This window comes from Haliotis cracherodii, unplaced genomic scaffold (assembly GCF_022045235.1).
Source record: "Haliotis cracherodii isolate W230 unplaced genomic scaffold, xgHalCrac1.p SCAF_2, whole genome shotgun sequence".
In the NCBI taxonomy this organism is placed as follows: domain Eukaryota; kingdom Metazoa; phylum Mollusca; class Gastropoda; order Lepetellida; family Haliotidae; genus Haliotis; species Haliotis cracherodii.
In genome coordinates, this window is record NW_027266275.1 from 63,663,403 (window position 1) to 63,676,889 (window position 13,487).

Sequence of the window (13,487 nt, forward strand, 5' to 3'; positions counted from 1 at the left end):
TTTGAATCTTAACGTTTATTATCTACTCCATGTCTTTTAGTTCTGTTTTTAAAGGCATATCATACAATATTTTCTTTTTTCTTCTTTTTTTTGGGCATAAACCTTGAATCAACCCTTACAACTTTTTTATTTTTAATTATTTTGCCTCTGAACTCATATTAAAAATCAGTGAAACAAGAAATCAGTTGATACTGCCATAAATAAAGAAAACTCTTTGTATTTGTTTTACTAACCTTTGGAATAGGTTAGGTAACCTGCAAGTCTTGAAAAACTTTCAACCTATTTTCAGGATACCCTAGAGATGTGCGCCAGAGAGACCGAGTTTAAGAGTATCCTCTTCTCTCTCTGCTATTTCCATGCAGTAGTGTGTGAGAGGCGTAAGTTCGGCCCCCAGGGATGGAACAGGGTGTACCCCTACAACACTGGTGATCTGACCATCAGTGTCAATGTGTTGTACAACTATCTGGAGGCTAATGCCAAGGTTCCTTGGGAAGATCTGAGGTACCTGTTCGGAGAGATTATGTACGGAGGACACATCACAGACGACTGGGACCGACGCTTGTGTAAGACGTACCTGGAGGTGTACATGCATGTGGAGATGGTAAGCAGAGTGTCATTCATTTAGATATACTACTTATCTGATACTGGGATATTTCCTACTGTTATCAATTATAGTGGACACTTTTGGAAATATGCACTTGTGTCTGTAGTTTCACTTGAAGTGAAGCTGAAAATGGGACCTATGACATGCATCAACCAAGTCAGCGAGCCTGACCACCCGATCCCGTTAGTCGCCACTTATGACTAGCATAGTAACCTTTTACGGCAAGCAGGGGTTGTTGAAGACCTGTTCTAACCCAGATCTTCACGGGTTTAACATTTTCTCAAGTGTTCTCACAGGATTAACACTACAATTCCTAGAAAGTATCTGATGTAATTTACAACATATAAAATGGCCGCTTAAAAAATTGAATTGCTTTCTTGTATGACTGACAACCATTGTGGAGCTGTAAATGTTATATGTGTGAATGGTGACTGTGAACATGTCTTGTCTCTTCCAGCTTGACGGAGAGTTGTACCTGGCTCCAGGCTTTCCTGTGCCATCCAACTCCGACTATAAGGGTTACCACGCCTACATTGATGAGGTGCTGCCACCAGAGAGCCCCTATCTGTACGGCCTCCACCCCAATGCTGAGATTGAGTTCTTGACAACGACATCAGAGAATCTGTTCCGTACAGTGTTTGAGATGCAGCCTCGCGATGCTGGTGCTGGAGCAGGGGCTGGAGTGAGCCGGGAGGAGAAGGTCAGTATGGGGACGCAATCCTACCATGGTTACTTATGCTTAAATGAAGTGTTTTCATTTTTTATCCATTTTTAGTGTTCGAAATAAGGGCAGAAGTTAAAGGGTTCTTTGATCACGTTATTATTGGTAAATACCTCAAGACGTTTTGAACCCTCATTGCTACCACTGAAGCTGAGGGAGGAGTGAGTGAGAAAGGTTATAGCAATATTCCAGCAATATCACGGCGAGGGACACCAGAAATAGGCTTCACACATTGTACCCATGTAGGAAATCAAACACAGGCCTTCAGCATGACGAGCAAACACCTTAATCAACAGGCTACCCCACTGCCCCGGATGGATTGACCAGTTGATGTCTATAAGTAATGTGTACATCTAGTATTGGTGGACAATGAGTTGGTTGGACTGATGTTCTTGAATGATCAGGTACCAGTTGTGGCAACCAGCCAGTCATAAAATACTTGACACTGACTCTAGTTCCTGTGATGTATGGGGGCACGGGTGGCCCAGTCGTCTAAGGCACCACGATTCGCAGTGCAGAGTTGCATCCCTTCGGAAACCTATGATTGAGGGTTCGAATCCCGGTTCGCTCCGATTATGTTTCTAGGTTTGTCAGCACCATACCCGTGCTCGTGGGTTTCACCGAAGTGGTAAATGTCTGAGACCTGCATCACTTCTGGCTTTCCTTCCACATTAAGCTGACACCCCGCGATATAATTGGAATAGTGTTAAAAGCGGTGTTAAACCCAACTCACTCACTCACTCCTGTGATGTATAGCTAACCTTACACTTTGATTCAAGTTTTGTGACACTTCCTTATTTTCAGGGGTCTGGACAAAAACCGAGTGTAGAGATGGCAATTAATTCGCCACTGGTATGGGGGAATGCCAAAGGCATTTAGCACACACTTGACTGTTTTCACCTCGTGCATCATTTGCATAAGAACACTTTACATGTCAGTGTTAGGTTCCACTTGTTACATCTTTAGACAAATGTTTTATGCTGAAATTATGTCACATAGATCAAACAGTATTGCATGGAAGGTAACACAGATGCCGTACTGGTCACTCTGAATCAAGCCCTTGTTAGATGTGTTTCATAGTTGTGCCATAGGCATAACAGGTTTGTGTGATTGCAAAGCAAGTTTTGGATAAGTGTTGAGTCAGTAAACACTTCACGGAGTCTTAGTATGATTTTTTTAATATTTGACACATTGCATTGAAATGAGGTAAGTTTTTATTTAAATGGCTAGAATCACACATACCTTAAAATACCTGTTCACATTTGACAACATTTAAAAGTTAAATATGATCTAGTTCATGCCAGCTGTGATTCATTTTAGTGTTGGACACAGTATATCACAGTGCTTGAGTATATGTGTAGATCACAGAAATTCCCGTTTAAGTCCTTGTTCAAGTCTATAGAATGCTTCTGGTGTTGTGGCATGTCACTGGGAAGATGGGGAAAACTGCAATTCAGGACCATCGTTTTTGGTTAGGAAATGCTCATAGGGAAGAAGCTTGTCTCTCGAAGGATTCTGCAGATTTATACTTAATAGAATTGACTATTGTCCCAGTAATTGATAGGGATATCCAGAAAGGATTCACAATCACGTCAGACATACTTCTTCATTAAATTGTTTCGATGTTAAAAAGAAGGCAAGGTTAAACAGATGAAATGAAGATTGTTTCTTTACTTGATATTAAATACATTAAGAATGAAGTTGTGCAAACAGACTTTCTCCTGGCCAGAATATTTCTTACAAGCTGCAATTCCTGAAAGATCCCTTGTGATCTTTAGTTATCCTGCATGGTATATGTGTCATCAGTTTAAGTGGCAGCATGATTGACTGCCTAAAGATCACTAGTTAATTTCAATATTTCATACTGAATTACGTTACAATTATTTACCGTAACATTAAGGCTTGGATACAAGTTACATATGATGTTTGAGTTCGGCTAACAATTGGTGTTTGGGTGTAGATAAGTATATAATGAACAATAGAGGAGTGGATTGTTGGTCAGAAGTTAAGGACATGTAGCTCACATTAGAATGATGTTCTGTCACATGCATGTTTCAACAGTGATCCAAGCACTTTCCTTATATGTGGAATTGAAGTAATAGAACTTTGGTACAAAGTTTTTCTATGCTAATATCTTACTTCATTTAATTATCTGATGGGATGAACATCTTAACTCGGAACTATGACAGAATAATTCATGAATAAAATGTGGATTTTGTGATGCAGAGACAAATCAGATAAAATACAAATGATGTTTTTCTATTTTTCTCTTTGTCAAGTTTTGTTTCAAGAATATTTCACTTAAATTTGAAGTTAATATTTTACCTGTGAGATCCCATAATCCCCACATGTGTTATATGCCTTCTTTTCATTGCTTTAGGTGAAACAAATTCTGGATGAGATCGTTGAGAAACTCCCCGATGAATTCAACATGTTAGAGATCATGGGCAAGGTACCTCCAGAGGAGAGAACACCGTATGTGGTGGTTGCCTTCCAAGAGTGTGAGAGAATGAACATGCTTTCAAACGAGATGAAGAGGTCACTCAAAGAACTCGACCTCGGTCTCAAGGTGAGGGCTTCTTCTTTACAGAGGACATCTTGTGTTCAAATTTATTTTTTTGCTTTATCTGTGCAACATCAATTTAGATTCAGACGTTTGGTTGTGGAATTTGTAAATTATCATTTTGACATCCTATAGTGTCGTTCGATTCAGCAACTTGTACTGAGGTTTTCATGGTTATGTGTTACAGGGTGAGCTGACCATCACAGCCGACATGGAAGATTTAAGTAATGCCCTGTTCATGGACCTGGTGCCAGCAACCTGGACCAGACGTGCCTACCCATCACTGTTCACCCTGGGTTTGTGGTATGCTGACCTGCTGCAGAGGGTCAAGCAGCTGGAATCCTGGAGCTCAGACTTCCAGCTGCCTGCCTCTGTCTGGCTGGGTGGCTTCTTCAACCCACAGTCATTCTTGACTGCCATCATGCAGCAGATGGCCCGTAAGAACGAGTGGCCTCTTGACCGAATGTTCTTGCAATGTGACGTCACAAAGAAGGTACGTGAGGACATGGCAGGGCCTCCGAGGGAAGGTGCTTATGTCCATGGCTTCTTCATGGAGGGGGCACGATGGGACACACAGACTGGTATGATAGCAGAGGCTCGTCTCAAAGAACTGGCTCCAGCCATGCCAGTCATGTTCATCAAAGCCATTCCTGTAGACAGAGTAGACACAAGGAACGTCTATGAGTGTCCAGTCTACAAGACCAAATCACGTGGTCCAACATTTGTCTGGACCTTCAATCTGAAGACCAAGGAGAAGGCCAGCAAGTGGATCCTTGGAGGAGTGGCTCTTCTGCTTCAGACATAGAGAAGAAATCCATTCTGAATCTGGATAGTTTCGTATCACAGATGTGTGGCAAATAAGATATGGACAATAACAAATTTATAGTGAATGTCACAAATCACTGTTTTAAAATGTAAAAACCTTGTTTCAGAAGATCATATCCAATTTCATGTATAAAAATCATTGCATCCAAATGCCAACATGCTACACCTGGTTTTCTTCCCAAATCAAAAAGTATTAAGAAATGTCTTCATGTTTAAAGTTTATAAGTATCAATATGCTAGTCAAGATAGTTCACTGTTATTACGAGTTCTGATTGGCAAGCATTATTCGACTTCTTGTTGCCATAGCTCATGACGTTACAGCAGTGTTTGCTTTTGAAATGTTTGTTTAAAATCTCAACACAGTTTGTATATTTGTTAGCAATGTTCTTCATATTGAAATTACTCAAACTTCCAAGTCTCATCATAAACTTGTCACAAAATTGAAGAACTCAAACTATCAAAAAAAATTCAATGTGAAAAATAAATTGCAATTATCTTAAAATTTTCATGTTTATAAAATCATAATTAAATATGGAAGTCTTGGTGATTATTGATATAGTAGTTGTATCACTGAATATATTTTTGTTGATAAAATATTGAATGTTTTCTTGAAAGACCAGCATCCGTCCATTCATCTGCTATTGTACTTGTATTTATTTCTACAGTTTGTGATGTTATTTTGATTCATTCCAACTGTTATTTTTTGGATATGAAAACCATTCAAACAATTATTGCCTTGTTACATTTATACTGAATAAATAATTTACATATACTTCCTTGTTATTTTGGATAATTTTAAGTTGGCACATCACGGTAGTGTACAGAGAATAGAGTCCATCAACAGGTGTTCCCGTTTGGTCATCATGGAGCATATTTGTAGGACCTGCAGAATTATGTTTGTTTGTTGTTTAACGCTGCACTCAGCAATATTCCAGCTATATGATGGCAGTCTGTGTAAATAATCGAGTTTGACACCATGAGCATCAATCCACGCAATTGGGATACGATGACGTGTATCAACCAAGTCAGCGAGCCTGACCACCTGATCCTGTTAGTCGCCTCTTACGACAAGCATTGTCACCTTTTACTGCAAGTATGGGTTGTTGAACACCTATTCTACCCCGGATCTTCACAGGGTTGCAGAATTATGTACATGACTCAACACAATAGAAAAGTACAACAACCAGACCTCTGAAAACTAATGTATTATCTATGGAGAAAAATGGATTGCAGCTGCTCTAGTTGTTAATAGGCATTCACTGTTTTGCTTGTACTTGGTAAATGCTAGTGGTACCTGGTTCTTGCAGTGTGGGTAAAACAATATTCTCCTTAACCTGAACAACGGTGTAGTGTTATCAACCTGTTTGTTGTTTAACGCTGCTATCAGCAATATTCCAGCTGTATGTCGGCGGTCTGTAAATAATCAAGTCTAGACCAGACAATCCAGTGATTGACATCACGAGCATTGATCCACGCAGTTGGAATATGAGTGAGTGAGCATGGTTTTACGCCGCTTTTAGCAATATCTCAGCGGGGGACACCAGAAATGGGCTTTACACATTGAACCCATGTCGGGATTCGAACCCGGGTTTTCGGCGTGACGAGCGAACGCTTTAACCACTAGGCTACCCGACCGCCCCTGTTGGAATATGATGACCAAGTCTATGAGCCTGACCACCCGTTCCTGTTAGTCTCCTCCTACGACAAGCATTGTCGCCTGTTACGGCAACCTGGGTTGCTCAAGACCTATTCTACCCCGGATCTTCACGGGTCCGGACACAGGTAAAGAGAAGATGCAGCAAGTCAATTTGCTGATTGCTCCACATAGAAAACACTCATATTCACAAATGACAAAATTGTAGTTATTCCAAAAATGTTTATTTCAGGATATTTAACCATAACAATCGTAACAATGTACCTTCCAGAGGTACTTTGTACATAAACACGTGGAGGCCAGTAAGTTGAAGGGTTGAAGAGATTCACCTGTTCTAGTGACTAGAATCACCTGACGTTGAATTTGAATACGCTGGTACTTCATAAGCATCCATATCACTTTCATTCTTAACTTAGAAAGATTGTTATGCTAACTTTGTGCAAAATAATCCTGAGAAACGACTTCGTAAGATTTCTTTTTACAATCAAATTTTCAACATAATAGATGAATTTGTGAGGGACAAAAGATGAGTTCTGTAAGAAAGAATTGAAAATGAATTATCCACACGACAAACAAAACCAGCAACCTGAGGGGTAACAGTGTATGTAGAATTGTTAGTATCATTACACCAACTCCTTCAAAGAAATGGAAATAACATTCGGCAGGACAATTGTTGCAATCCCTAAGATCAAACATGACAAATCAGGATAATGCTCTCTAGGAGACACATTTCATGCCTTTACCTTACCACTTCAGTTAACTGGCAGTGAAGCATATTGCACTTGTCATGTCTAAAAGCATAAATGACAATTCCAACTGGCTGATTAAACTCTGCTACTATCTACTACTTTCTATGTTCTTTTGTATTTTTTTTACCAAGTAACACGTACATCATATATATACTCAATTCATGTCATGATCACTGTCCTTGAATAATGCTGATACTGATTCAATCTCTGCACAACATGCTAATGATATATTAAAGATAGAAATTGAATAATGACAAACAAATAATACCAAAGAATTAAAAAAAGATAAATTCAAAACAAAGTCATGATGGTGTTAATTAAAATTACAATATTTAAGCCAAAAAACTTTTATTTATTGTAAAATGTGAAATAAGAGATTGGGTAATAATGAAATAATACCATCTTGGAGAAAACAAGAACTTCATAAACATGATAAATATTGCCTTAGTAGTTAAAACACAAGAAAAAAACTAATCATTATCAGGACAAACAAGATAAATGTCATCAAAAGCAAGAAACAAGATAAAATACAAGATAAAAAAACATCTGATAGCACTTAGCTATCAAGTAGTAACAAATATCCTTACTTAATTGACAAAATATTTTATCACCAGCTTCATTTATTCACTTGCTATTTCTTAAACATAACATCTAGTATAAATAATACTCCTTTTTGTAACATATATATCTGACCTGTGATCACAAAAAACACCCCTTGAATAACTTCTGATATGTTGCCAAATCCCAATAGACATGCAAAGACATTGAAAAAACCTCTTAGTTATAGAATCCAATTATGCATAAACAGATGATGACTCTGTAGTCTTGCTCCTACCAAGATCTCAATGATACAAATAAGGGAACACCTTAAACAAAGAAGAAATGAAGAAACATGTGTTTCCTGGGAATAGCCATCAGCGCTGTTGAATGCTTGACTGCTGCTGACAACACCATAATGAGTGAGTGAGTGAGTGAGTTGGGTTTAACGCCGCTTTTAACAGTATTCCAGCTTTATCGCGGCGTGTCAGATTAATGTGGGAGGAAAGCCAGAAGTGATGCAGGTCGTGGACGTTTACCACTTCGGTGAAACCCACGAGCACAGGTATGGTGCTGACAAACCTAGAAACATAATCGGGGTGAACCGTGATTCGAACCCACAATCATAGGTTTCTGGCGTGTCCAAGGGACGCAACTCTGCACAGCAAATCGCGGCGCCTTAGACGACTGGGCCACCCGTGCCCCCTCACCATAATGACAACTGAAGGCACTGCCACTGTTTCAGGTTAATTTCATGGTTGGTTCAATTGGTTCATTTTAACACAATAAAATAATTGTGTCACAATGTAAATAGAGATCTGTAGGATGAATGACAAGATAATTTCCCACAACTTTTCTCTTCTATCATGTCTACTTCTTTGTTTTCACTATGCATATTAGCTGTTTTAGTATGGAACTCAGCAATCAAAGCAAAGCATTTCATTCATTGTGCGAAAGCCAAAAGTGATGCAGGTCATAGATGTTTATCACAATCAGCACATCCTGGATAGGCTAAGGGAAGCAACTGTGCACATACAAATTCTGCACCTTAGACCACAGAGCCAACTGACACTCCTCCACAAATCATACTGGTGAAATGTGAAACTGAGTAAATTTCCATGCCATTATTCCTTTTTCTGACAAGGTCTCAGAATGTCAAATTGTTCCATAAGAATGTGAAGAATACACGTAGATGAAAACTGAAAATCCTGTAAATGTACAATCTGGCCCATACACAAGATACTCAAACATGAAGATCTCTGAAATACAGGGGCACATGATGCTAGAACAGCCATAGCTTCAGACATGCACCAGCAATAAACTAGGAAAACCACTAAAATGTTAGTGTTGAGATTCACCATCTGTTTCCAGAGTCAAATTGTTCATTGAGCAAACTCTAGATGGCAATTGAGTTTATGTATTTGCATGCAAAAATCCTCGTCCATCACCTTTCATTGCACCATACTGACAAAATACACTCCAGACAAACCCACAAGGTGTAAATAAGTTATTTCACAAACTGATGACACGGCAATGTAAGTAAATACTGCTGCCAATCAAACGAAGACAGGAGTCAACACAAATCTACTCAGTTCAAAATCTTCTGAACCCCATAATTGTTCTAAACGTTGAGAAATACATATGGCAAGTCAAAAATCACTGGCTGTGTGTAAAATATCAGGTGATATGTCTATGGAATCTGGACATCACAAACGAAGATGTCTCGATGTGGAACACGACTCTACATACACATTCATAATGATACACACATTTCTGTTCTGCATGTTAGGTTCAAAATTCCAATGTTTTTAAAATCAGATCTTAGTGCTTGCTACTGCTACATTGTGTAGCGGTAGCGAGCATGAGGATCTGGTTTAAATGAGCACTGAGATTCAAAATTAAAATCCACAGTAACCCAGCGCTTCATGCAAAAAAACAGTATGTTCATCTCCTAAGTGACAGCAAACTCTGGACAAAGTCTGTAGGAGACGGAAACCTGTGCTTCAGAAATTTGTATCAATCCATAGATGCCTTATGCACAGCTACCTTAGCATGAATTATTTTGTTTGTTTGTTGTTTAACGCCGAGCTCAGCTATATGACAGCTGTCTGTAAAAAATCTAATCTGGGCCAGACAATCCAGTGATTGACGGCATAAGCATCGATCCACGCAATTGGGATACGATGACATGCATCAAGTCGCCTTTTAGGGCAAGCATGGGTTGCTGAAGACCTATTCTACCCCGGATCTGGTATTTATTTAGTTGTCTTGGGGAACAAATCTTCGACAATGATGAAGCATTATGTTCATTTTCTTGTTTTTGCTTTGAACCTTATCATGACCTAGTATGTCTCGAACATACATAAATGTATCTTAATACTTGTTTGATTGTTCAAAAGCATTAACTAACAGATTTAACATGCTTGCATATTAGAGTCACATTGATGATTGCCACAAATTCTATAAATCTGGAATATTGCTGAATGTGGTGTTAAACAACAAACAAAACCCAAATCCCAAGACAACTGAAACAGACCGTAAAACCTGCGCTGACGTGAAACACTGATATGTGCTGAGGTTGGGAGGGAGGACTGAGTTAGAAGAGGAGGAAGTTAGACATGGAAGTTCCCTGATTGTAATGCTACTACTGTCCAATACTGTAACAAGCCCAAGGGGTCATGTCACGGACTGTGCGTTGGCTGCTTGGTCGACTGACACTAAATGCTCCTTCGTCCTATGCTGTGTCCACCTCCTGCTCGTCAGCTTGTTGTCATCTCCGGATTCTGAAACAGACACAGGTCATCAGTACACAGGTAGATCATACCTTCCTGTTTTGCATCCTATTTGTTGGGGATTCATTCACTTGGAAATCTTTCTGGTTCTTTGTCATGTCATCATAAAATCCCATTGCTCAGTGGACTAGGTATGATGGGAAAGGCAATAGTCATAGATTATGAAAACATTTTCATATTATAAAACAAAAATCCTGGATCCTTTGACAAATATAATAACTGAAATAAAACATTGATGCAATTAATGTCACATTCGGAAACTTACCAGTAGAGTAGAGTGAGGAGAGAAAAGAGAGAGCGAAAGATCTCTAGAGGACACAGAGCTCCTGCACAAGGTCATGAGGACAGCTACAGTTGGGGAGAAGGTGGTCAATCTGCTATAGCAGTCATGCAGTGCTATCATGCAGAGGACACAAATCAAGGGCAGTATAGTCACACTAGGCCATGGTCAGCAAACATATGATGACTTATACAAAGCATGATCTTCTCTCAACATTTCAATAAATTGTAGATTCCTTATCACATGACTGTGCTACATCTTCCTGAATCATGGTTGTCCCTGGTGTTGACAGTTTGGTTATCATAATCATGACGCAAACAAAACAATTTCTACCTTTTTTGTTTATTATTCTGATTTCTTATTTACATATATATACATACATGTATAATATATACAGGATATTCCACTCAATTAAAAGAGTTCATTGACTTGTTTGAACTGAAAGTGTGGATGATAAGATCAACATTGTACAACATTTGACCTATTTAGTTTGGGTTGATAGAGTTGTTGTTATTGTTTAACACTGCACTCAGCTATATTCCAGCTATATGATGGTGGTCTGTAAACAATCAACTCTAGGTCAGACAATCCAGTGATTGACATCATGAGCATCAATCTATGCAATTGTGATACGATGATATGCATCTACCAAGTAAGCGAGACTGACCAGCCAATCCCGTTAGTCGCCTTTTATGCCAAACATGGGTTGATGAAGATCTATTCAATCCCTATCTTCAAGGGTAGGGTTGATAAAGAGATACAGTTCAACATTACCAAAGAACCAAAACCACGGGATCATTTTCTACAGCTGACTGAGAGGCAATTTTCTAGAAATGAGTTTCAACATTATTCTAAAACTATTTCATTCGTATCTTGGCATGTCGGCTCCACGTGAGAGTAAACTCACATGCCGGTGCCACTTACCAATTGGGTGAAAAACATGGGCATAGGTAAGGTGCTGACAAACCAAGGATAAAAATCAGGGTGAACCTGGGATCCAAACCCCAAAAAAGCAGATCCTGGTGGCAAAGGCAGATAAATCTTCACAGAAAATTGCAGCACAAAGACTCACCTTGGACTCCAGTGCCATTAAAAGACATGTTTCCCTAGCTGGCCAATTCAAGCACTGATGTCTCACAAAGAATCAGTGCTTAGCCATCCATTTTGTTTGTTTGTTGTTTTACGCCGCACTCAGCAATATTCCAGCTATATGACGGCAGTCTGTAAATTATCGAGTCCAGACCAAACAATCCAGTGATTGATCGCATGAGCATCAATCCATGCAACTGGGATATGATGACATGCATCAAGAAAGTCAGCAAGCCTGACCAATCGATCCTGTTAGTCGCCTCTTACGACAAGCATGGGTTGATGAAGACCTATTCTATCCCAGATCTTCACGGGTGTTTACCAATCCAACTATAAAAATGTATTTAATATAAATACCTTCTCTTGGCTTGATCAAGATAAGACAGAAACAAAAGGGGTACAAAAGAGAGAAAACAAGAAAATATTTACACAACACATAAAATATTCTAGTGTACACATATATACAAAGATATTGATAAGCACACACACAAAAGATGACAGTATGAAACAGCTACATATACCCAGTATCATGCTGTACTGAGGTAAACAGAAATATCACAGTAAAAGTTCTAGATGTTTGCTTGATGAAAGATGTAAAATAGAACCCAAGTATATCCACAGATAAAAAAGTCACTGGATAGTGACTGACAACGGTTTTAATGTTTCTATATATAGTTACAGGGGCAAGCTTACTCAGTCATTGCTTAATCATTTCAGTTGGACGAAAAGTGTTTGAAATGTTACTATTTTTATAGGCAGAAGATACTGATGCATAAATTTAAGTCATTTTCTTACTCCGTAAAGGTCACATGACCAACTGCAAGCTTACTTGTCATGTCAAACTTTATCAGGTATTACAATAAAAAGTTATTTCATCTGTGTGTCATGATACAACTTCTTGTTTTCACTGGCAATGATAATTCCTACTACTCTGAAACTAGGTGCCAGCTTCTCAAGGGCAAGGAGAGAAGATGGTGGAGGGAGCAGGGAGAAAACTCAACATGCAGCCATGTTATTCTGGATGCCTGCTGTACACAAAGGTGTTAAAGAAATCAAATCTACTCTATTATTTCGTCGACTGCCCAAAACTAAAGTGTTAAACAAATGTCACTGCATGGGAGACTTACTGAAACGGTATTGTTAACAAGTGATTCCTCCTGAAATCATAATTCACAATATTAACCACAATATCGGTAATTCAAATCAACTTTATACAGATGTATTAATCATACACAGGAAAGACGTAACTAAAGCCATAGATCCATGTTGACAAATCCATTGTTTCTTCACGATATCAATATATGATCTTCAGTGACCTTTTAGTTAACTTTCATAACTCATCACTATTGTAAACAATAAATAATAGTTACACAAAATAGAATTTAATGTGCAAACGTTCGGGGGGTTAATTCTTCTATAGTTTGAACACCACTGATGGTTGCAAAAACAGGAAGGCAGCTAATTGTAGTGCTATCCTGACTTATCAACCATTGCTAGGGCTTATTAACAAGACTGATCTACTTCTTGAACCCTTCACTAACAAACACCGACATGCACGAGATGTACAGCTACAAAAGTCTGGTGGACCACCATGAAAGCTACAATACTACAGTTATCTGGTGGACTGTCATGCATGCTACATTATACTACAATACACCAGACAGAGATGTATT

The 13,487-nt window shown here is 38.9% G+C and overlaps 2 protein-coding genes across 3 annotated transcripts in view; one reads left to right on the forward strand and one right to left on the reverse strand.

Moving 5' to 3' along the window:
• LOC139468342 (dynein beta chain, ciliary-like) overlaps positions 1 to 5,457 on the forward strand; it is a 36,800-nt gene extending 31,343 nt beyond the window's left edge. Inside the window, exons 43-46 of the mRNA XM_071250248.1 lie at positions 290 to 601; positions 1,062 to 1,304; positions 3,706 to 3,894; positions 4,076 to 5,457. Coding sequence (XP_071106349.1) covers positions 290 to 601; positions 1,062 to 1,304; positions 3,706 to 3,894; positions 4,076 to 4,693 — 1,362 coding nt within the window. The 3' untranslated portion in view covers positions 4,694 to 5,457. The remainder of the gene's footprint in view (positions 1 to 289; positions 602 to 1,061; positions 1,305 to 3,705; positions 3,895 to 4,075) is intronic.
• A 4,292-nt stretch (positions 5,458 to 9,749) lies between these two features.
• Positions 9,750 to 13,487, reverse strand: part of LOC139468343 (SEC14-like protein 1) — a 45,142-nt gene continuing 41,404 nt past the window's right edge. Inside the window, exons 15-16 of one of the 2 annotated variants that reach the window (XM_071250249.1) lie at positions 12,942 to 12,971; positions 9,750 to 10,436 (exon numbers count right to left, since the gene is read on the reverse strand). In XM_071250249.1, coding sequence (XP_071106350.1) covers positions 10,424 to 10,436; positions 12,942 to 12,971 — 43 coding nt within the window. In that variant the 3' untranslated portion in view covers positions 9,750 to 10,423. The remainder of the gene's footprint in view (positions 10,437 to 12,941; positions 12,972 to 13,487) is intronic. The other variant, XM_071250250.1, reaches the window with a different exon arrangement.